This window comes from Lynx rufus, unplaced genomic scaffold (assembly GCF_022079265.1).
Source record: "Lynx rufus isolate CCGP_SWC_20201006 ecotype Redwood Valley unplaced genomic scaffold, mLynRuf1.p SCAF_2, whole genome shotgun sequence".
Taxonomy (NCBI): Eukaryota; Metazoa; Chordata; class Mammalia; order Carnivora; family Felidae; genus Lynx; species Lynx rufus.
In genome coordinates this window covers 143,468,260-143,490,641 of record NW_025814834.1, presented here as the reverse complement: position 1 = coordinate 143,490,641, position 22,382 = coordinate 143,468,260, and the positions used below count along the sequence as shown (strand labels likewise).

General features: G+C 34.1%; 2 protein-coding genes across 11 annotated transcripts in view; one reads left to right on the top strand and one right to left on the bottom strand.

Annotated features, from left to right (window-relative positions):
- The window catches only part of TMED5 (transmembrane p24 trafficking protein 5), a 57,720-nt gene that overhangs the window by 3,772 nt on the left and 31,566 nt on the right, over window positions 1-22,382 (bottom strand). The window lies entirely within an intron of this gene.
- MTF2 (metal response element binding transcription factor 2) overlaps window positions 1-22,382 on the top strand; it is an 81,898-nt gene that overhangs the window by 57,297 nt on the left and 2,219 nt on the right. For 4 of the 10 annotated variants that reach the window (XM_047084573.1, XM_047084568.1, XM_047084574.1 and 1 more), the window contains 9 exons: window positions 686-781; window positions 2,120-2,188; window positions 3,251-3,374; window positions 10,668-10,735; window positions 12,392-12,562; window positions 16,395-16,500; window positions 16,623-16,675; window positions 16,787-16,891; window positions 18,730-22,192. In XM_047084573.1, the coding sequence (XP_046940529.1) occupies window positions 686-781; window positions 2,120-2,188; window positions 3,251-3,374; window positions 10,668-10,735; window positions 12,392-12,562; window positions 16,395-16,500; window positions 16,623-16,675; window positions 16,787-16,891; window positions 18,730-19,087 (1,150 nt within the window). In that variant the 3' untranslated portion in view covers window positions 19,088-22,192. Of the gene's footprint in view, window positions 1-685; window positions 782-2,119; window positions 2,189-3,250; window positions 3,375-10,667; window positions 10,736-12,391; window positions 12,563-16,394; window positions 16,501-16,622; window positions 16,676-16,786; window positions 16,892-18,729; window positions 22,193-22,382 lie in introns of those variants that run through there. The other 6 variants (XR_006962849.1, XR_006962850.1, XM_047084571.1 and 3 more) reach the window with 5 other exon arrangements.

Here is a 22,382-nt window from a genome sequence, read left to right as displayed (position 1 = left end):
AATTAATGTGGGGCTCACTTGTTGAGCAAAAGAATTATTGGAAGAAAGGCATTATTTGGGTAGCATGTAAGGATATCCATACCAAAACCATGTACTAACTGAAAGAAGGATATCCTTAGCTAGTGATTCAATTTTAGCTTCTTCAGCTATCTGAAACTGAACAAAACCTGTTACAAAGCCTGTACACCTGTTAGAGTCTTTGATTAGATTTGTAATTATGTTAGCCAAATTTATTCAGTTGCTATATTCCATTCCTTTTCATTATAATGGACAATAATGGAAACAGTATGAAGATATATAAAGCTGCTTATGGCTGTTTGGTTTATGGGGCAAACAGCTGTACACATCAGTAACCTCTGAAACTGTCTTCTCTTAGGGTGTAGAGAGTTGATGTGAAAAAAAAAATCTCAGGTTTTTTTATTTGACAGAGATACTTTACTAGTGTAGGAACCAGGCACTTATTGATGAAATAGTAGATGTATCTTTAAAGAGCTCGTAAGTTCTCATGAATGAGAGAGGAGGGATGAAATCAGTAACCTTTTTGGAAAGAAAAAATTTAACACTAAATTTAGCAGATATGCCATAGTGTAATCATAACAGTATTTTGTATAATGCCACTTTGGGTTTTGGTTTTAAAACTTTACCTGCAAACATAGCAATTTTAATCTTAACTTTTTTCTTATAGCTGGTATTTAAAGATGCTACAATGCTGCAAATGTAAGCAGTGGTTTCATGAGGCTTGTGTGCAATGCCTTCAAAAGCCAATGCTATTTGGAGACAGGTGAGAAGGGCACTTGAACTTTACCAATCGATATATTTTTTATCTTTTATACTGTAGTTATGTTTGCTGTTGCAGATTTTTTTAAAATAATTTTTTTAAAGTATATTTATTTTGAGAGAGACAGAGTGCAAACAGAGGAGGGATGGGGGGAGGGGGACCCCAAACAGGCTTTGCAGGGTCAGCACAGAACCCTATGTCAGGACCGAACCCACAAATTGTGAAATCATGACCAGAGCCAAAATCAAGAGTCGGATGCCTAACCAGCTGAGCCACCCAGGTGCCCCTGTTTCAGATTTCTAAAAGGAATTACAACAGTGATTTGTGAAGGAGTCACCTTACTGGGAAAATATTGAGTAATATATTTAAATTATGCATAATTTTATCTTATTTTGAGAGAGAGAGGGGGAGCACGCATGAGGGATCAGAGGGAGAGAGAGAGAGAAAATCTTAAGCAGGCTTCACACTCAGCGCAGAGCCCAATGTGGGGCTTGATCTCATGACCCTGGAATCATGACCTGAGCTGAAATCAAGAGTTGGACTCTCAACTGAGTGAACCACCCAGGCGCCCAAATTATGCATAATTTTAAAATACACATAATTCTTGTGCTTTTAGATGTTATTCCGGAACACTTTGAAGTATTTGATCAGTGATTATATTTGCTCCTTTTGTCCCACATGCTCTAAACTATTTCCATTGGTACCTTCCTTTAAAGAACCTCAGAGGGATCCTGTGACAGAAAGTTGGAAAAGGCCATAGAACCTTGATACACAAAATATGCATCTGCGTTCTAAAGAATTTCCAAAAGCAGACCTAATGTGCTTTCTGGGTTAGGAGAATATGGAATGGCAGAATATGGAATGGCTCTAGGAAGAAAAATGAAAGACAGAGCTCTGAATTTGGCATAAAAAACCTGGGTTTAAATGTTGACTTATGTTGCTTACTATCTTTTAGAATTTAGGAAGATCAACTTCTCTCCTTTTATTTTACCAGATCGTTTTGAGCATTGAATATAACATTGTATGTGAGGGCTGTCATCACAATTCACGTTACACACAAGCCATTAGAAAACTGTATGTGTATATGAATCTGTGTGTGAACTGTGAATGTCTCCTCTGTAATTAAAAAAAAAAATACTTCTGCCTCCTATATATGAACTATTTCATTATTTGTTGTTACTGGAAAAGAAATTTTTTAAATCACAGTGTCTTAATTCAAATTAGGTTTTGCTTTTTGTATCAGTCATCTATTGTAGGATATGTACTTGCTGAATATTAGCTTTAATTGTTGAATATGTGTACCCTTGATTACTTAGCATACAACTTTTCTTTTTTCCTTAGGTTTTATACGTTTATTTGCTCTGTCTGCAGTTCTGGACCAGAATACCTCAAACGTCTACCATTACAGTGGTAAGTATGGATATTTCTGTTAAGGAACAAAAAAGGGCCATATTCTTAAACTTAATAGGGTGAAATGCTCTGTATACATTAACTTGGTTTAAATAAAAATTTGTTTTTCTTTATGCCTAGCTTTAGTTCTTTTATTTATCCTTAAACCTGAGGTCATCTTCACTAAAGATTGTCTAGTCTTATTGCTGAAATGATAAGGCCATTTATTTTCTGATCCATAAAATGTAACTGTACATATCTTTTAGATTTTTAAAATTCTTATTTATTTTTTTTTATTAAAAAAATTTTTTTTTAACGTTTATTTATTTTTGAGACAGAGAGAGACAGAGCATGAATGGGGGAGGGTCAGAGTGAGGGAGACACAGAATCTGAAGCAGGCTCCAGGCTCTGAGCTGTCAGCACAGAGCCTGACGTGGGGCTCAAACTCACTCTCGTGGGGCGAGATCATGACCTGAGCTGAAGTCAACCGCTTAACCAACTGAGCCGCCCAGGCGCCCCTAAAATTCTTATTTATGTTATTAATTCTTTTGGGACTTCAGATGAGAGAGGTCTTATACCAAATATGCCTGCCAGTTTCTGCTTTAGTGTAATTTTTGGGCGTGGGAAAAGTGTGATGAGTTTTGGAGATTTACTGACAAAATGCTTATAGTAAGTACTTAGAAACTTTCATTGAATGCTTTATGTATTTTAGGAAAAGATAAGATTTAACTCATGAATCAGATAAAGTCTGTTAAAGTATGATCTTTACTATGGCTTATATGTAAGTGAAATGGAAAATTTTTATTGTAAGTTTTCTTAAAGTTACATCCTCTTTGAATGAAAGATTATTCAGATATCTTTTACTTTATACTGACTACTTACTATAAGTAAATGTTTAATGTTTCCCTGTTTTCATATGTAATGATTTATTACATTGTGAATATGATTTATGGTATTGACCCTCTGCTTACCTAAATACTTCACTTTGGATTTTTTAATTGCTGTTTTTATTTGTAAAAATACGATTTTTTAACAATAATCAAAAGCATGTTTTTGTATACTTTGATTATTTTTGGATTCCAGGGTAGATATAGCACACCTATGCCTTTACAACCTAAGTGTTATTCACAAGAAGAAATACTTTGATTCTGAACTTGAGCTCATGACATATATTAATGAAAACTGGGATAGATTGCATCCTGGAGAGGTAAGTGGTCTTAGGGCTAACTTCATTAGCTACTTGATATCTTTTTTGTTTTGTTTTGTTTTGTTTTGTTTTGTTTTTGTGAAAAGCAGCCAAGATACATGTATAAGTCACACATCTAAAGTAGGGTTTTATTTTTAGTTCAGGGAGAAATAACTTTGAGGATATGAAGACTAGCCCTCTCATCCTCCTGTTGCCTGTTTATTCAGGGAAAAACGTAGACGGAGGAAGTAAATTACTTGATTCTTTCTTTTCTTAAGTGAGAATCATTGTAAAGATATAAGGGAGGGAGAAATCCTTATTGTGTATCTTATGGTTCCTCCTTAGAAAAACTTAAGGTTTTTTTAAAGTTTCTATAAACTTAGAGATGTAACTAACATTCTTTCCTCTCTTGTTGGTACTCCCTTATATAATGAAGGAATAGTGAATTCCCTTATATAATGAAGGAATAATGAATTAGAGGGTAAAGCTGAGTTGGAGATTATCCTCCTCATTCTAACATCTCATTTTGCCTTTCATTTGCAAAGCCTAACCACTCGTACTGATTTACAGAGTCTTTTTAAAAAACAATGTAAAAGTTAACGTATGTTCATTGAAGAAGATTTTGAAACAGTAGGCAAGCATGAAGAAGAAAGTAAAATAATAGTTACCTTGTTTTTAGCAGTTATTTAGAATTATTAAAATAAGGATATTGGGGCACCTGGGTGGCTCAGTTGGTTAAGTGTCCAACTCTTGATCTCAGCTCAGGGTCGTGAGTTCAAGCCCTATGTTGGGCTCTGTGCTGGGCATGAAGCCAAATTAAGAGAAAACAAATCTATATCTATATACACATATAGATATAGATACTAACTACTCTTAGCTTAAATAAAAATCTTGTTTTATAATATGTGGAATTAGATGTGTAAATTTTAGTCACACATTACTTTTTGAGGTAAAAATTGTGTAAAGTAACTTGAAGTTTAGGAAGAATTTCTGCTTTGTAACTTTTAGACATGAGGCAGTTTATAAAAGGTTGATGACAAGTAGAATATCAGGGTTTTTTGGGTTGTTTTGGGGGGTTTTATGAGGCATAAAGGAGAGCATAATGCACATTTATTTAAAAGTTGGTAGGTCAGCTGCATAGAATATTGAAACAAATACCTGCAGAATACTTAGATTTTAAAAATCAGAGATACCATTTAAATCAATGGAGCCAAGATGTTTTGAGTATTAGAAGTTGGAATATAATGCTCTGTTTTCTGTTACATGCTTTTTTCTGGGTGAAATTTGAGAGAAAAGGAGTGACTACTTACAAATTTGATAAATTTTAATAAACTGATTAGTAATAAAAGAAAAACAAGTATAAGGCACTAACAACTGTAGTGTTCATTATAGTTATCTCAATATGTAAAGCTTTAATACATTCTTTTAAAATGCTTTCTTTCTAGCCATGGTTCTTTTCAGCACTTCTTATGCAGACACATCTATAGTCTTAGTGCATTTTATATATCATATTAAATTCTGTAGTGGTTACTTCGTGTAGACAGTGGGCACACATAAAAACTCAAGTTACTTTATTTCAGATGCTTTTATTAGAATAAAAAATAATACATAGATTTTATTCAAGAGGCTGAAAATAGAGAGTAAAAATCACAATTAGCATATTTAAATTTTTTTTTTTTTTTTTTTAATTTGAGAGAGAGAGAAAGAATCCCAAGCAGGCTCCATGTTCAACATGGAGCCTGTAGCTTGGCTTGATCTAACAACCATGAGATCATGACCTGAGCTGAAATCATGAGTTGGATGCTTAACCGACTGAGCCACCCAGGTGTCCCTAGTCTATTTTTAAGAAATGAGTTCAGTTTATGAATTTCAGGTATCTCAGTTCTAGCTCAGGTGGTTCAGTTCTGACACATAAAAAAAAAAAATTATTTCATTAGTAGATACATGTTCTCATTTTCTGTATCTTTTATGGGGTAATGTCTTAGAAATAAGAAATTTTGATTTCTTATTCTTTGTGAATATGGAAAATTTAGTCTTTGCATAATTTAAAAATTAAGAGGAAACGGGTGACTGGCTGCCTCAGTCATTAGAGCATGCAACTCTTGATCTTGAAGTTGTAAGTTTGAGTCCCATGTTGGGTATAGAAATTACTTAAAAATAAAATCTTACAAAAATAATTAAGAAGAACAACAGTATACTCTAATAAAACTTGACAACAGAAAAGTTTCACTGTTCTGAAGAGTGTTTACATTTTTGGGAGCCATCACATTTATTAACAAGTGGCTTTCTAATCATTTCTCATTGCTTTTTCTCTGCATTAAAAAAAAGAAAATATTCAGACTTAGATTACTCATTCCATCCTGCGGTATTTACAGATGGAAGTTCAGCCTTTAATTTTGTGTTAATCTTTTAGATCTTTATACTGTCATTATAATTGGTTTTGAGAGTGAAACTTTAATAATAAAGAGACCATAACATTGATGCCAAGACCATAACATTGATGCCAGCTTGAACATTTACTCAATAATTTTCATGTAGTTTGCCTTATTAAATATTTGTGATAATAGAAACAAAAATAATACAAATAACGGATTATTGTGGATTATTAAAATAGTAAATCTTTGGTTAACTGAAATCAAATTGCGAATTGAGTCTTCCTTTTTGTTTATATTTATGTTAAAAACCTTTTTATAAAGTAGCATTAATTACTTTTAAAACATGAGAAAATACTGTATGTTAAGTAAATTGTTGGTTGAGTACTCGAGTCATTTTGAACATTAGTTCTTTTTTTTTTTTTTTTTAATTTTATTTTTGAGACAGAGAGAGACAGAGCATGAATGGGGGAGGGTCAGAGAGAGGGAGACACAGAATCTGAAACAGGCTCCGGGCTCTGAGCTGTCAGCACAGAGCCTGACGCGGGACTCGAACTCACAGACTGCGAGATCATGACCTGAGCTGAAGTCGGCTGCTCAACCGACTGAGCCACCCAGGCACCCCGAACATTAGTTCTTATACATACTCTAGATTATGTTACATTGGCAGTTGCTCTAGAAGTTTCTCCTCAAAATTGAAACAAAACAGAAAAATAGCTGTAATTTTACTTCCTCCATCTAGGTAAAAGAAAAAAGACTTGTGATGACTTGAGAAGTTGATTGAGATTTGTATGACATTTTGTTTAGGAATATATATGGACACACTAGTAACAGGGAGGCACTAATATTTGCCATTCCTGAGCTGAATTAGGACTTAATTTTATATATTACATATGATGACTCTCGCCACATAGTAGTATTTCTGTGCTGTTTTGGAAGCCTAATACTTTCTTCAGTTGCCAGTTGTGAAGCAGTCTTAATTGAATCAGTGATATCGGTTGAGTGTTTTGTACTTCTTTTTGTTGTTGTTGTTATAAAGGAACTATGACTTCTTTTATAACAAAAAGAAGTTTCAAAAATACTAAACTACTTTTGGAGAAGAATTAATTTTGGGGGGAGAGTATATCCTTTTATACTGAAAGGCAAATTTAACATTTATGTATCATGTTTTTTCCTTAGTTGGTTATTTCAGGATTGAAAAGAGAAGCTGAAACTTTTAGAACATATTGGATCATAATGATAGTTCTGTATCATGTTTCCTTAATGTGATTTTTTACACATCTTTGAGACTTTGTGCCTTAATGATTATCAATCATATGACCGAATGTAGCTATTTGAGAATCCACTGTTTTGAAATGTTTGCTTTGAGAGTAAAAATACGTAATACAACATTTGAGATCCCAAATAAAGGTTGCTTAAGGCTTTTTTTATTTAGGATGAGGAATTAACTTGTACTGGATTGCTTTTGGGAGTTAAAATGAGATATTCATAGCTTTTGGAATCTGCTTATTATTTGTCTTTAATTCCTAATGTGATCAAAAATCCTAGTTCTGTAAGGGCAGCCTACTTTTCTGTTAACTGTGGTCTTAAATTTTAAAAAACTATGTTGGCAAACAAATTACTTAAGCTGTTTGACATACGTAAGTCTAAGCAGCATGGAATTCAATACTGGTGATTGAAAATGTTATTTTACCGAAGGGAAGAGTTATAACTATGCATAATAGTATTTATGTCTGTACAGAAATTTACAACCCTGAAAGTTAAAGCCTAGTATGAGGTTAGTGTCTGTGATAAAAGGAACAAAAATGGTTACTACGTTTATATTATAAACCTCATGAACAGATCGCAAACCTAGAATATGATGTTCTTTTAATACAGATTACTTGATTTAAACTATAGTATCTGTACTTATTAGTCTTCAAAATAAACAAATGGATCTCTGCCACCCCCCCCCTTTTTTTTTGAGAGAGAGAGAGAGGGAGGGAGGGAGGAGGGGGAGAGAGAGAATCTTAAGCAGGCTCCATGCCTAGCCATGGGGCTAGATTTCACAATCATGACCCAAGCTGAAATCAAGAGTTGGACGCTCAATCAACTGAGCCACCCAGGCGTCCAGAAAAGGATCCCATGACCCCATAATGCAAGTTGAAATATATATAGTTCTATGCAAAATAGCTTTAGAGTGCTAAAGGAACTTACAGATAAAATTTCTGAGACATCATAGAGAGTAAGTACCAAAACAAAGAAGAGAGTTCATTCATTGTGCTTTTCAAAAAGTGAAAGAGAAGTAGATTTGAGAAATTAGTCAGTTTTGTTGTTGTCAGCATAAATATAAAGCACATTTTTCAGATGTGTGGTTTGTGAAGATTTAAAAAGCAGTAAGGCAGGGTGCCTAGGTGGCTTAGTTGGTTAAGCATCTAACTTCAGCTCAGGTCATGATCTCATGGATTGTGAATTCTAGTCCTGCATCGGTCTCTGTGCTGACAGCTGAGTCTGGAGCCAGCTTCATATTCTGTGTCTCCCTCCCTCCCTCCCGCTCTCTCTTTCTCTCTCTGTCTCTCTCTGCTCCTCCCCTGCTCACGCTCTGCCTCTCTCTCTCTCTCTCTCAAAAATAAACATCAAAAAAAATTTTTTTAAAGCAATAAGGAAAAACACTCTTTTACTATAATGTTTCTTTTTTTGATATGGTTAGCCACACTGGTGTGTCAAATGGGTATGGGTATGTTACAGACATTGTGTAACTCAATTTCAGATTAGATAATGAAATTTGAAGTGGTTAAAATTAAAAATTAAATGTATATGATACTAATTGATTAATAGAAACAAAAACAGTCAGTGGCTTGGAAATATTCTTGAGGGAGATTCTAATGGAGAGTCACAGGGTTCTGTCTTTGTGTCTACCTTCCAATTCAAGGATGACAGAACAAGAGGAAAGATGATCTCTAACACAGACCTGAAAACAAAATCAAATTAACAGCAGTCACAAAGTTTTGCTTTTAAGGCTTAAATACACAAACATCCAGTTCAGAAGAAGTAGCGTATGATAGGGAGCACTTGATTTGATCAGTTTATCTGATAAGATTTTACAGTTGGGGTGGTGAAGTAGAGATGAGGAAGTGGATGAAATTAGTTACCCAGAGCTTAATATGAGATAATCATGTGATGTGGCTGCTAAAAACTTTTAACATAATCTTACACTTAGACATAATCTTATACTTAGACATGACAAGCTGCTGCCAAATATTTGAAGAACTGTCTTGTAAAAGAGGGAATAGAAGAGTTCCAGGAAGGAAGGTGTTGTCCACCTATGGAATGGGCTCCCTCATAGGTGCCTCAGCAGCTTTCATCAATGGTAATATTTAAACCAAGGTTGAATGAATGTCAGTACTATAAAAGGGATTGCAGTATTGATGGAACCTTGAATTAGATGGACATCTAAAGTGTCTTTCCAGCTTTTAGGTCTGATTCTGTTATTTTTCCTTAATAGAAATTCTCTATCATTGGACACTACAGAAATTACGATAAGAGGAAGTGGTATGGTATAGAGGCATGAACACCAAACTGTCCCATTTCTTTTCTTTTTTTTCTAAAAGCACCCAATGCATCAGCACAGTGTGGGCTCTCAGTGAATGTTGAATGAGTGGACTTTTGTCACTTGGGTTCAGATTCTGGCTCTCTCACTAATCAGCCATGTGAATTTGAGCACTTCATTTAACCTTTACATCTGTTAACTAATCTGTAAAATAAAGGGAGTTGGAGTAGATGACTCTGTCTCTTCTGCCTCCCAACATTCTATTTAGCAGATTTGTTTTCTCTTTTTACTTGAAGCAGTTCTGAAGTTTGGAAGTTTAAATTGGTAAAGACCATACTGGTAGTAAAAAGTCAACTATGATATTCTGGAATTTTTTTTTAGTTTTTGTGGCTTTAATTGAGAATGGTCCTTCTATAATGTAGTTTTTTTTGTTATTGGGCCCCCATCTTTAAACTTGGAAGAAGATGCAGAAATGACTTTTAAGGGAGCTCTTTTGAAACAAAATAGTATTTTTTAGAATTGAATATTTACATTTTAAAATGATTTCTGATGATAAATTACTGAGACATTTTGGGTTTTAGCGATGGCCAAAGTCTATAACCTTTATGAAAATAACTCCCCTCCCCCAGTTTCACAGAATTTTTCAAAATTACAGAGATTATGGGTTTCTGCTAATATTAGAAGTATTGGGAAATAAAATGTTATGTTTCTCATTTTTTATCCTCTTTTCCTACTAATATCTATTAGAAGCAATTGATACCTATTAGAATATCTATTAGAACCAATATATGGTTGATATTAAAGTCATTCATTCTATGTATTATTTCCTCTGATTATGGAATTAAAATAAATTTAGTAACTAATAAAATCCCATTTTTGTAGTGTTTTAACAGTTTTTTTCAGACATGTCATTTGATTTATAAAATTACTTGTAATAGAATTTTTACACCTCTGTTTATATATATATATATATATATATATATATATATATAATTTTTTTGTTTGTTTAATGTTTATTTTCGAGAGAGAAACAGAAAGCAAGCAGGGGAGGGGCAGAGAGAGAGAGGGAGACATAGAATCTGAAGCAGGCTTCAGGCTCTGAGCTGTCATCACAGGACCCAGTGGGGGCTCGAACTCACAAACGGCGAGATCGTGACCTGAGCCGAAGTTGGACGCTTAACTGATTGAGCCACTCAGGCGCTCCTACTCCTCTTTTTATAGATAAGAAAACAAGAAGAGGTTAAATAGCTTTAGATCACGCAGCTAGTCACTGAGGACCTGGAATTGGAACTTAGATCTTCTGACTATCAGTCAGTACTCTTTTCTTCTGCATCACATTGCCTCTATCTAGCACCTGTATATTACTAACTAATGAAATTATAGTGCTTTAAATTGTTTCTTGATACTTCACAGCTGGCAGACACACCAAAATCTGAAAGATATGAGCATGTTCTGGAGGCATTAAATGATTACAAGACCATGTAAGTTGATTTATTTTATGTATCCCTATGAGGGAGACTTGTAGTAAGTATAAGGAATAATGGCATTGTTTAAGAATTGTGGGGTTGATGTTTAGTACAAACCATTTTAAACTTTTAAATTTTAATTTCAGTTGAGCAAAGCAGTGATTCTCAAGGGTTGGAGAAGGGAAGAGCAATCCTCTGGGAATGGGTGATGGGAGGCAGGCATACCAATATCTCAGGGGCTTTTGGCTTGTTCCATTGAAAAACATATTCAGTAATGACTTGTTTTTATAATACAGTCCCCTGAAAATAAAATAATATCTTAGCTGGTGGGAAAATGCAAAAGATAGTGGAAAATATTATAGAGAATATTGGTTTTAAAATGATTGAGATCTTCTATGGTTTTAAGATCAGTTATTGACATCAGTTGCAGAAAAATAGTATTAGTAGTCTTAATTTTTTGATAATTGATTATTGTTGGATATATCCTTGTATAGACCTTTCTTTTTTTAAGAAATAAAAAGCATATCTACATTTCTTAAAAATATTTAAAAATTGCAATAGAAATAATTTTTTAAGTGTATATGCTGGCTCTTACCAACTGTTCAGCAATTTTATAAAATTTTTTTTGTAACAAGTTGCTTTTTTTGAACTTGACAGGATTTCCTCCTTAAAAATGTTACAGTTACTAGCAGCTAAATCTTTAGGTCAATTTAAAAAGCCATAAAGTGCCTGAGCAGTTACAGTACTGGTAAAAATACTTTATGGGATGTGAATTCTGTAATCCAATTTAGGGTACCAGAAATACATCTGTTCTTATTATGATAGAAATGGGAGCTTCCCTTTCTCAAACATGTATGGAAGTGGAAGAACATTCCAAGTGTTTGGTAGTGGTTCTGGAAGGTAGGCAGGGTATAGTAGAAGTAAGCTGGGTGGGGGTGTTTTGGATTAAGGAGCCTTAAGGACTTTGGAAGAGAGTTAGGAGCACATTTTTAGAGACCCAAACCCACACCGAAATAACATTTTTCTGTTCCAGATTATTTCCAATTCTAAGTATGACACACTAGACACTCCTTTTATTTTCTGGACCTCTCATATTGGGTTCTCTTTTCCAGTGCTAACACCTGCTACTTTCTGACCAGGGTTTCTCCCCTCACAGATTCACTCTGAAATAGAATTCTTCTTTTCCTAAACCATTTTTGAGATCTTTTAAACAGGACAATGAAATATGGAAAACACATATTGGGACTAAAAAGACACCACTCTCTACTTTCTTCCTTTAAAAAGTTAGATGCCATGTTTTATTATTTAAAAAAATTTTTTTAATGTTTGTTTATTTTTGAGAGAGAGAGCACAAGCAGGGGAAAGACAGAGAGAAAGAGACACAGAATCTGAAGCATAGATGCCACATTTTAAAAAGAAAAGTGGATGTGTGCTCTTCTCCCTTCCTTCTGATCCTATCCTTCCCCCCCGACCTCCTTCGCCATTGTATCCTACTGTGGATTGACTCTGGGAGCAGATAAGAATCCAGGAAAGCAAAGGGAAAGAGCGAGTTTTGTAGTGTTGGGTGGACTTTCATCTATAAAGGCTTTATATCTGAAAGTTGTGAGTTAGGGTCTGACATGTATATGTGTTCAGTTTTTAAATTTTTAGTTAATTTTTTTAAAAATTTAGGTTTATGTCTGGGAAAGAAATAAAGAAGAAGAAGCATTTGTTTGGGTTGCGAATTCGTGTTCCTCCTGTGCCACCAAATGTGGCTTTCAAAGCAGAGAAAGAACCTGAAGGAACATCCCATGAATTTAAAATTAAAGGCAGAAAGGCATCCAAACCTATATCTGATTCAAGGTAAAAGTTGATCTGTGGCTTAGTTTTTCTCTTTAGCTTATTTGTAACTAAAAATGTGTTATTTAGTCTCATTAGTATATATGAAAGTATAAGTGGCAGTTACCCTGATTTGTTTTCCTGTTTATAATTTCTTGCTTAGACAAGGTACAAAGAGTTAATGTTAGATGTTTATTTATTTATTTTAGATATTAGGCTTTCTAGGAATAAGCCTATTGGTTTTGTTTAGCAGACAGCTTAAGTACTAGCTTGTTCGTTTGTTCATTTTTCATTCATTCATTTATCCATTTATTAATTCCATTTATCAAGCAACTTAACTGTCTAAGTGCTCGGGATACAATAACAAACAAAACAGACTTTCCTTCTGCCTTGATGGGTTTACAGTATAGTGGTGAAGAAAGGTGACAAGTAATTACAGGTCATTCTAGTGCCATGTAGGGCATAGCATTTGGATTTAGGTTGTTCTGGGATGGTTAGAGGTGAAGTGGTTTACTTTTAAGAAGGAATCTTAAAGACCTATCTAAGATGATATTTAAGCTGAAACTCAAAGAATGAGACTAACCTACCAATGTGAAAGAATAAAGGGAAGAATACTGCAGGTGGTGGAAATAAGAGTATGAAGGATGTGAGGTATGTTCTAGGAATTCACAGACTAGTGACGTATGAATGAGGGCTAGAGATTAGCATCAGGTGTTGGAAAGTTTGGATGGGGCGTGATCATGTAGAGTTGTGTAGGTCTTTGAGGAATTTTTTAAGAATAATGGGGAGCTATTTAAAGATGTAAGCAGATTGAATTATCCTTTAAAAATACTTCTTTGTGTGCTTTTGGAGAGTGGATAGGTATAGAGGTAAGAATAGAAGCAAACAAAAATGAAGACTCTTGCAGTCGTCTAGGTGTAAGAGATTGCCTGGGTAGTGGTTTCAGTCAAATGGAGACAAAATAGATTTAAGACCTCTATTGGAGGCAGAATTCATTAGGTTAGCTAATGATTTAAACTTATGAAAGAAGGAGAAATCAAGTTACACAAAGCCCAGATTTCTGGCTTGAGCAGCTGGTGGGTGGTGATGTCTGGTATCAAGACCTACAAGAACAGATTTTGGCTTTTTAAATTTAAATTTTGGCAATGAACGAAGCATTCTTCTGTGTCATACTAATTGAGTTTGAGATTTTTACAAGGAATATCTAAATGATGATGATGTTAGATATAGACAGCTGAGTGTGTCAGGAGCTCAGGAAGGGTTAGGGCACATGATACAAATTTGGAAGCTGATTTATAAGGCCATGAGAATGAATGAAATTACCTAGGAAGCAAGAAGTTGGTGGGGGAGAGAATGACGCCCAGAGTAATGCCCTGTTATCATTTAGAGATTTGGAAGAGGTGAAAGAAACAGGAGGCTAAAAAAGAATGATCAATGAGATAGGAGGAAACCAGGAAAGTTTAGTGCCCTGAAAATCAAGAGAAGGGGGGTGTTTCAGAAAGATGAGCATATTAAACAGTATTGAATGCTGTTGAGAGATGGATTTCAGGTGAAAGGAAAATGATTGTTGGATAAGATAACATTCTGTTATTAATGGCCTTGACAAAAACAGGTTTTTTTGGAGAGGTAAAGATAGAAGTCAGACTGAAATGGGTTGAAGTATGATTGAATCCAGCACTGCTCAATTAAAATGTCAAAACTGGGCTTTTTCTACAAATAAAGGACATAGGCAGATTCATATAATAATAATGATAATAAAGGGAAAGGGGGAAATGGGAAATTAAGAACTCTGAATAAGAGGGGAGAAAGTGGAAAATGTTTGTACGAGAACACTCAGAAGTAGTTTTACTTTGAAGAGAGGTAGACAAATGGAAGCTGAAGAGGAAAGGAAGTACTCAAGTGATGACTTTTAAATAGAAAATTAATTGGAACCTGTTTTTATGTGCTACTAGGAATGATCCAGTGGAAAAGAGATTGGTACAGGAGAAAGGGACAGGTAACTGAAAATATTGTAAAGTCCTTGAGAATCCAAAAGGGAAGGGATTTAGAACTTAAACATGGGAGTGGCCTTTGATAGGAGGACTTCTAGAACCCTTTTGTTGAAATTGGGTGAAAATAGGTACAGATATTAGTTCTGCTGTAGATTTGGCGTTTGGAAGATGACTGAAGTTATTGTTTTGGTAGCTTCTGTTTTCTCAGTGAAATACTGAGGTATAAAGATGGCTGAGGGTTGTGCAGAGAGGGAAATTTAAGGAGTAAATAAAAGGTATGAGAGTACCTGGAGAGTAAGAAAAAGTAATAACCCAGGGTTAACAGTGTTTCATATGCATTTGAATGTGTAATAAAGTAGATAATGCTTTTAGGTTGTTGTTGTTTTTTTTCCCTAAAGCAAAGCATATTTACTCCTATCACTTTCAGATTTTATCATTAATCCTTTGCTATCAGTTGCCCATATTATGGATTAGAAAAAGGTTTACACAAATTTTCTCATTCCTATCACATTAATGAGACACTCCATCTGTGTTAGCTAGTTCATTTGATGCTACCGGGAAATGGTTCAACTTTCTTTCAAGGCATTCTCTATTCCTTCTGGGTCCTATGTATGAATTGGTCCTTTTAATCTGAAAATACTTTGTTTAATCCAGGGGTCCTGTATAAATGTTGATCATCTTAAAAAAAAAAACAACTATACTTCCATCTATTTTATCCTTGAGACTTTTGATTGTAGTTCTAGTTATGCTTTATTCCTCTAGCTCCCCTACTTTCTCCTTCCTTGTACTTCCACCTTTATTGCCCAACTTTAGTTTGGTGTCTGGAGTAGTTTCTTTTCTAGTTTTCTCCATTCACCTCTTTCTAGCCTATTCTATGGTGTTATTCCTTGTCTGTGTAAAAACACAGGAAATTAAAATTTCCTGGGTAACTTTCTTATAGCACTTAACTCTTTTTATCAGCCTTTTGGTATGTATCTTTGTCACTTTCTGACTGTATTATGGACCCCTTAGCACAGGGAAGATCTTTGTATTTCTATTATAGCCCCCCCCCTTTTTTTTATACGGTAGATAATGTTTGTTGAATGAATGAAGTAGATGTTATCTATATTGATATTTGCCCTTTTCTTATTCCCTTCTATTAATTAGAGATGTCCTTGACTTGCTATTTTCCCCCTTCTTGCTTGATACTTGCTTTTATGTCTCAAAAACTGGTTTTCTAGATCTTTCTTATTGTACCTTTTGAATGACTCCCTGCCTAATATAAAGGATTCCTTCTTCTACACTCTTCCACCCTGGGTTTCATTCTCTTTATGATTGATATCATTCAAGAATATATATATTTATTTCTAAAGGCAACCTGTATTTATAGCTACTATATTTTAATATAGATACTTCCTGGCTCCATGTGGGTAATGACTAAATTCATAATTACTTTTAGTAATAAATTCTTAAAATATTCCCTTAAGGGCCTACATAGTAACAACCTGGACTAAATAATGGAACTCTTGGGGGTTTGGAAATCTTCCTTCCAGTATAGTAGTCTGTTTTTGTTTTTGTTTATTAACTTTGAGGTTGTATATATTTTTCACAATTGTGGTAAAGAGAAAAGTTTTTTCCTTAAACTTTTCATATGTAAATAATATCTGAGTCAAGAAATGTTTATTTAAATTGGAATGTGTTCTCTGTATGCACTTGACTAAATTGGTAGATTCAACTTACATTTAATTTTTTTGGTTTTTGTTACCATTAGTATAAAAATAAGTGTAACCTAATTATTAAAGTGGAGCTAAGCCAGTATATATTGTCCATTGTCTTTTTGTTTTTCTTTATGCAGAGATTAAATACATAATGATTTTATGTTTCAGGGAAGTAAGCAATGGCATAGAAAAAAAAGGAAAGAAAAAATCAGTAGGTCGTCCACCTGGCCCATATACAAGAAAAATGATTCAGAAAACTGCTGAGCCACCTTTGGTAAGAGGATGTGTTGGTATATGTTCTCAAAGAGGACGGATGCTTGAAATTAACTGAGAAATGAGTATCTTTTTAGTTTACTTTAGAGCCATGCTTTAAGTATGTTATTTTTTATTTTCCAGGATAAGGAATCAATTTCAGAGAATCCTACCTTGGATTTACCTTGTTCTATAGGGTAAATAGAAAGTTATTTTCTCCTATTCTAGGAATTTTCTTTTGGGGGGAAATGAATATTTCTATTGTTATGTAATATAGTCGTTATACCATTTCAATTCTTTTGTCTTAGGAGAACTGAGGGAACTGCACATTCATCCAATACCTCAGATGTGGATTTCACGGGTGCTTCCAGTACAAAAGAAACTACCTCGTCTAGCATTTCCAGGCATTATGGGTAGATATTTTATATTCTTATTTCTTAACTAATTTTCTTCTAGATTCTTTTTCTTTGTAAAGTAATGATTAAATAAATTTTTAGCAATTGAAAGTGATGTAAATATGCCTTTCAGCGTTTGAGAAGCATCTATATGTAAATTCTTTAGGTTGTTATTAATATTCATCTGAAATTTCTGCTTTTCAGAGCTCAAACATTAAAAATTTGTTAGGAGATTTTGCTCTGTGCACAGAAGAGGTATACTGGTGTTAATAGGCTGTGCTCTTTTCCTTGAGACCTTTTTATGCTTCTAATATTTAGATAATATTTTTATCTAAAATTTTTTATCTTTAGGAATTTTTATCTTTAGGAGTACTTTTTTCCTCAATATCTGAATCAGACATGTAAATCCTTTTGTTACTAAGAAGATTTTTAACTCAGGATTTCTATCAGTAGCAGACTTCTCTAATATTTTATTTAACCTAATTCTTCAGAATGATGCCTTTCCCAAAGCATGACGTATCAGGAATGAAAAATTAGTTTCCTTGGGGTCAGAGCTATGAGCTTGCAAGTTTTATACTTCCCTTAGTTTAATATTTGTTAACACTTCAAAAACTGCTGTGTAAATTGTACAAAATTCAGAGTATTAAAAAGCTTAAAATGTAACTCATTTTTTAATGGATTGTGAATAATTGAACTGTGTTTGGCCTTTCACCAAGCATTGTGCTAAACTTTCCACATACATTGCCTTTTTAAATTCTTAAAATAGTCTTTTGAGTCGTAGATCTGTTATTCCCATTTTAAAGATAAAGAAACTGAAACTAACAGGTTTTAAGAAACAAGCATGGTCATTAACAAGCATAACAGAACTGGGATCTTGAGTCAGGCAGTATGATTATAAAGTCTTTGAATTTAACTTAGGCTGTATTCTCCCTTGTTAAAAGATTATAAAATCATTGAATTCCTGAGCTGAAAAGGACCTCAAAAATTATCTAGTTCAGGGGCGCCTGGGTGGCGCAGTCGGTTAAGCGTCCGACTTCAGCCAGGTCACGATCTCGCGGTCCGTGAGTTCGAGCCCCGCGTCGGGCTCTGTGCTGACTGCTCAGAGCCTGGAGCCTGTTTCCGATTCTGTGTCTCCCTCTCTCTCTGCCCCTCCCCCGTTCATGCTCTGTCTCTCTCTGTCCCAAAAAAAAAAAAAAAAAAAAAAAAATTATCTAATTCAACCTCTTCACTTAATCTCTTCACAGAAGAGAATACAGAGGATAAGAGATTTGAATTTGGCCAGTATCACAGAGGTAGATTCGAGGTACCCTGATTTCTACTTTGTGCTTATTCCAGTTCATTACATTAGTTCACTATGCCTAGAACTGGTAATAAGAGAACATTTATTCTAGTTTTCCCATCTATTTAAGCCCATGGAACAATGTTGTATATATAGGAGGTACTTATTAAGTATTTGCTGCATTGAATGAGTGAATGAACTTTCTTCTTTTTAATGATAAGACTGTTGACAATATCTGACTAATGAATAGGGCCTCTTCTTGGTAAGAATTTGTCTCATTGGCCTCGTAATTAAAAACTTCCTCTGATTCTTTTAAGCTTAATAATACATTGTTAAGGAAGAAAAGCTCTTCAAAGGTCAGCCCCAAGAAGGTGATGGAGTCTAATGAAGGCGAGTGATAATCCATTTATAAAAATAGCATGTATTGTTTTGGTTTGGCTGATGTTTATGTCACCAAGGGTATATACTTAGAGTAGTGTGATAGAAAAAAAATCTGAGAACACATTGTTTGGGCAAAGGATGCCTTATAAACTCAGTAGACAATTATGGCCTTTTTTTTGTTGTTGTTGTTCTGTAGATTATCTGACTCCAGAAAAAGAACTCGTACAGGAAGATCTTGGCCTGCTGCAATACCACATTTACGGAGAAGAAGGGGTCGTCTTCCAAGAAGAGCACTCCAGACTCAGAACTCAGAAATTGTAAAAGATGATGAAGGCAAAGAAGATTACCAATTTGATGAACTCAACACAGAGATTTTGAATAACTTAGCAGATCAGGAGTTGCAACTCAATCATCTAAAAAACTCCATTACCAGTTATTTTGGTGCTGCAGGTAGAATAGCATGTGGTGAAAAATACCGAGTACTGGCTCGTCGGGTGACACTTGATGGAAAGGTGCAGTATCTTGTGGAATGGGAAGGAGCAACTGCATCCTGACTGTAGGACTGAACATTATGTTCACTGCACTCTCATTCTCTGTAGGTACAGTTCAAAGTCCTAAAGGAGTCTGGCTTTTACTATCTTTCTTAAAAAAAAAAAAAAAGTCAAAAAAATTCACAAAAGGAGATGATACTAGCCTTAACATGTACCTGTCAATGTTATGGATATTGTCATAAAAAAGATATCTTTTAAAAATCAGAACAGAGACTTAATTTTTTAAATCTTAAGATTTGTAGAATGTTTCTAGGATAGGATATTAAAAATGATTCAAATCCATGCATGGTGTTAGATAATTTTTCTAATTATTCCATTGAGTCAGTTTTTGTGATTAGTGGTTATCAGATCAAACAGATCATGTAGATAGATAGCACAAGTATATGGAGAAACGTTGTCTGTTTTGTTACCAAAATGTTGGAAAAAATTTATTTCAATACCTTTCAGATTTCATAAAGTGCAGTGTATATAATGCCTACTAAAAGACTGTAAAATATTGAAATTTTCTTTCACGCAAAGTGTAAAAAATATATTGAGCCTGTAAATTGCTCTGTGACTAGACTTCATTGTCGTCTTAATATATTCTTTGCATGTGCATATATGTACACATGTGTGTATATATATGTGTGTGATTATGTGACCTATGCAATACAAATTATGGGAATGGGCAGCTTTGGAGTATATATCCCATAATTCTTTTTTCAGGAATAGTTGCAGTATTTACACAGCAGCATTTCTTCTCAGGCTTTTATTGGGTGCTGTTGCTTGCTATGTATGAAGAGAAATGTGTCAAACAAGTTTAAAGTTTAGTGTGTTCTGAAGAAGGGTGTGAACAACAGTGTTCATGGGCTTTTAGAATGCTTTTCACTTTCAGTCCTTGTAACTCAGCTGTTCAGTACCTAAAACCAATTCAAATAATATGAACATTATCTCCTACTAGAAGTAACATTTTCAAGTTTTCATGGCACATTATGATTGTAAATGTCTCTCAGTTTTAACAGTAAGTCTATAGGAGTCCCGTGAAGATTCCTGAAATGTCTGTAGTAACTGTTAGTCATGTTGAATAAGTGTAGTATGAACAAAGTATTTTATTGCACAGGGTTAACAAACAGTATGTTGCCTGACAAGGCTACTGCTGTTTTATTACAACATTACCTCTTGTTTTTATAAAATGTACCAAGATTTAAATTGATAACTTTATTTTACATGTAAAAAAACAGTTTCTTTTATCACCAGTGTTAGAGTTGTCTTCTGTTTCTTTTTGTTTTGTTTTGTTTGTTTGTTTTCCTTTTTAGCCAAAGAGTAAACAGAAGAATATTCTTATTTTGGTGGCTGTTCATTTTACTCTTAAAAGTGATTGGTGGATTTTAGCCTAAAAATTGGGGAATTTGCCGCCAAAATGAAAAATATGTAAAGTGTAGTGGTTACAGAGCGGTAAAAATGTCGGTTAGTACTTATTTATTCCATTGATTGATTATTTGACTGTTTATAAAGAAAGTTGCTTTATTTCTTTAAACATCTTCAAAAGATGACCTTTTCTTGTCACATTATAGCCAAAAGAAGCAGAGAACTTCGTTGTCCTGCATTTGGTTCCTGGTTGGCCAGGTATAAATGAGCTTTACAAAAGTGCAAATTAAAAACTGTCACTTCTGTTTACCTCCACCAAAACTTGATTTTCCCCTAGCTATTAATTTAAAGTTGCCTTTCCTGCAGCTGCAATATTTTGAATAACACACAGAGTTTGTGTTGATTTTGAATGTTTGTTTATATCTAGGGGTAATGGAAAATGTAAATCCCGTGTAACCTTATTCACTCCACCTGTATCATATTATTTCATTTTCCCCAAAGTCCTTTAATTCTAACTGAACACCAGCAGTATTTTTAGTAACTCTTTCTTTAGTATACATGGAAGATGATTTATTAAGCTGAACTGTCTTTAGACGTAATTATTGTGAATGTCTGTTTTATTTTATCATGGTGGTTCACATGGCTCTGATGTTCAGTTTGTATTTTTGGAATTGCTTTACTTAGAATTAAAACAGACCAACATTAAATGTGTGTATTTTTTAAAGAGCTAATGAGTTTTGCTTCTGTATTTGCTTGAAAATACACACTGATGCAGTAGATGACTGCTTTTATTTAGCCAGGGAGCTAAGGATTGTTCCACTTCCACTGTAAATATGTTCACTTGAATTAATCTTTATGAAACTTGGCTTTCATTTTCCTCTTGTCCCTCAAATAATAATTATTGCATGTTCATCTAAAAGGATCCTTTAAAAAATAAACTGTTTAGCTAGTTCGTATACTTCCTACTTGAAAGACAATATATCTCCCTCTATCTGCCTTGTCCTTAAAATTCAAGAAAATTCAGACTTTTCAACTATGTTTTCCCCCCTTATATAGAAGGTGTTAAGGTTCACATCAAAGGATTCTTTTTTTTCCTAAAAAGCTTTGCTCCTAGGCTATAGCGATAAAAGATATAAATACAGTATGCCTTACTCATTTTAATTACATTTTTATTCAAAACAAATACATTTTTATAAATACTCTGATAATAAATGATAAGTATGGATTTTAATATGATCTAACTAGATCAGAATATGAGCTTATCAGAGTTATTCTATAAATTCTAATGTAGTCAGATGTTGCTAGTCATATTTTGTTACTAAATGTTTAACAAGTGAATGTTAACTGATGTGTGAGTTGAGGGTCTCTCTTATATTTTGCAAGTTATGTCCAACTGTACATGTTTAGTTTCTATTATGTATATATTCAGAAGATTTCTGTTCTCAGTGTTGGGTGGGGGTAGAACTAATTCTTTTGGGCCATTAGGTTTTGGTTGGAGCATGATCTGACTTGCATAGTTATAGCAGACTGTTGCATAATGTTCTAGAGTTGAGTGAGGATGTGATGGCAAAGCAAGATGTCCATGCAGCTTTGGGAAATAGTTTAAAAATGCCCTTTAATGTGGGGAAGATTTCCTGTTTAAATTATATTTGAGTACTTCTGTGAATATACACTCCCAAAAGTCTCCTTTGGTTTTTTCTGTGGTAGTTGATCAGTCATCTTCTTTCCTCAAGAAAATAAAAACTTGACAGTAAAATGTAAAGTGAGAATTTTATCTAATCGTGGATTCTTTTCTAATTACTAGTAGTTAAGAAACCACGTGTCAGAATTAAAAAAATTTAGAGCTGGGAGAAGCTATGCTATGAAAGCAAACTGATTGGGTCTCTGAATAACAAATAGATTGGGAATAAGTACAGTATTTGTAATTCTTAAGTTATATCAAAATGTCCTG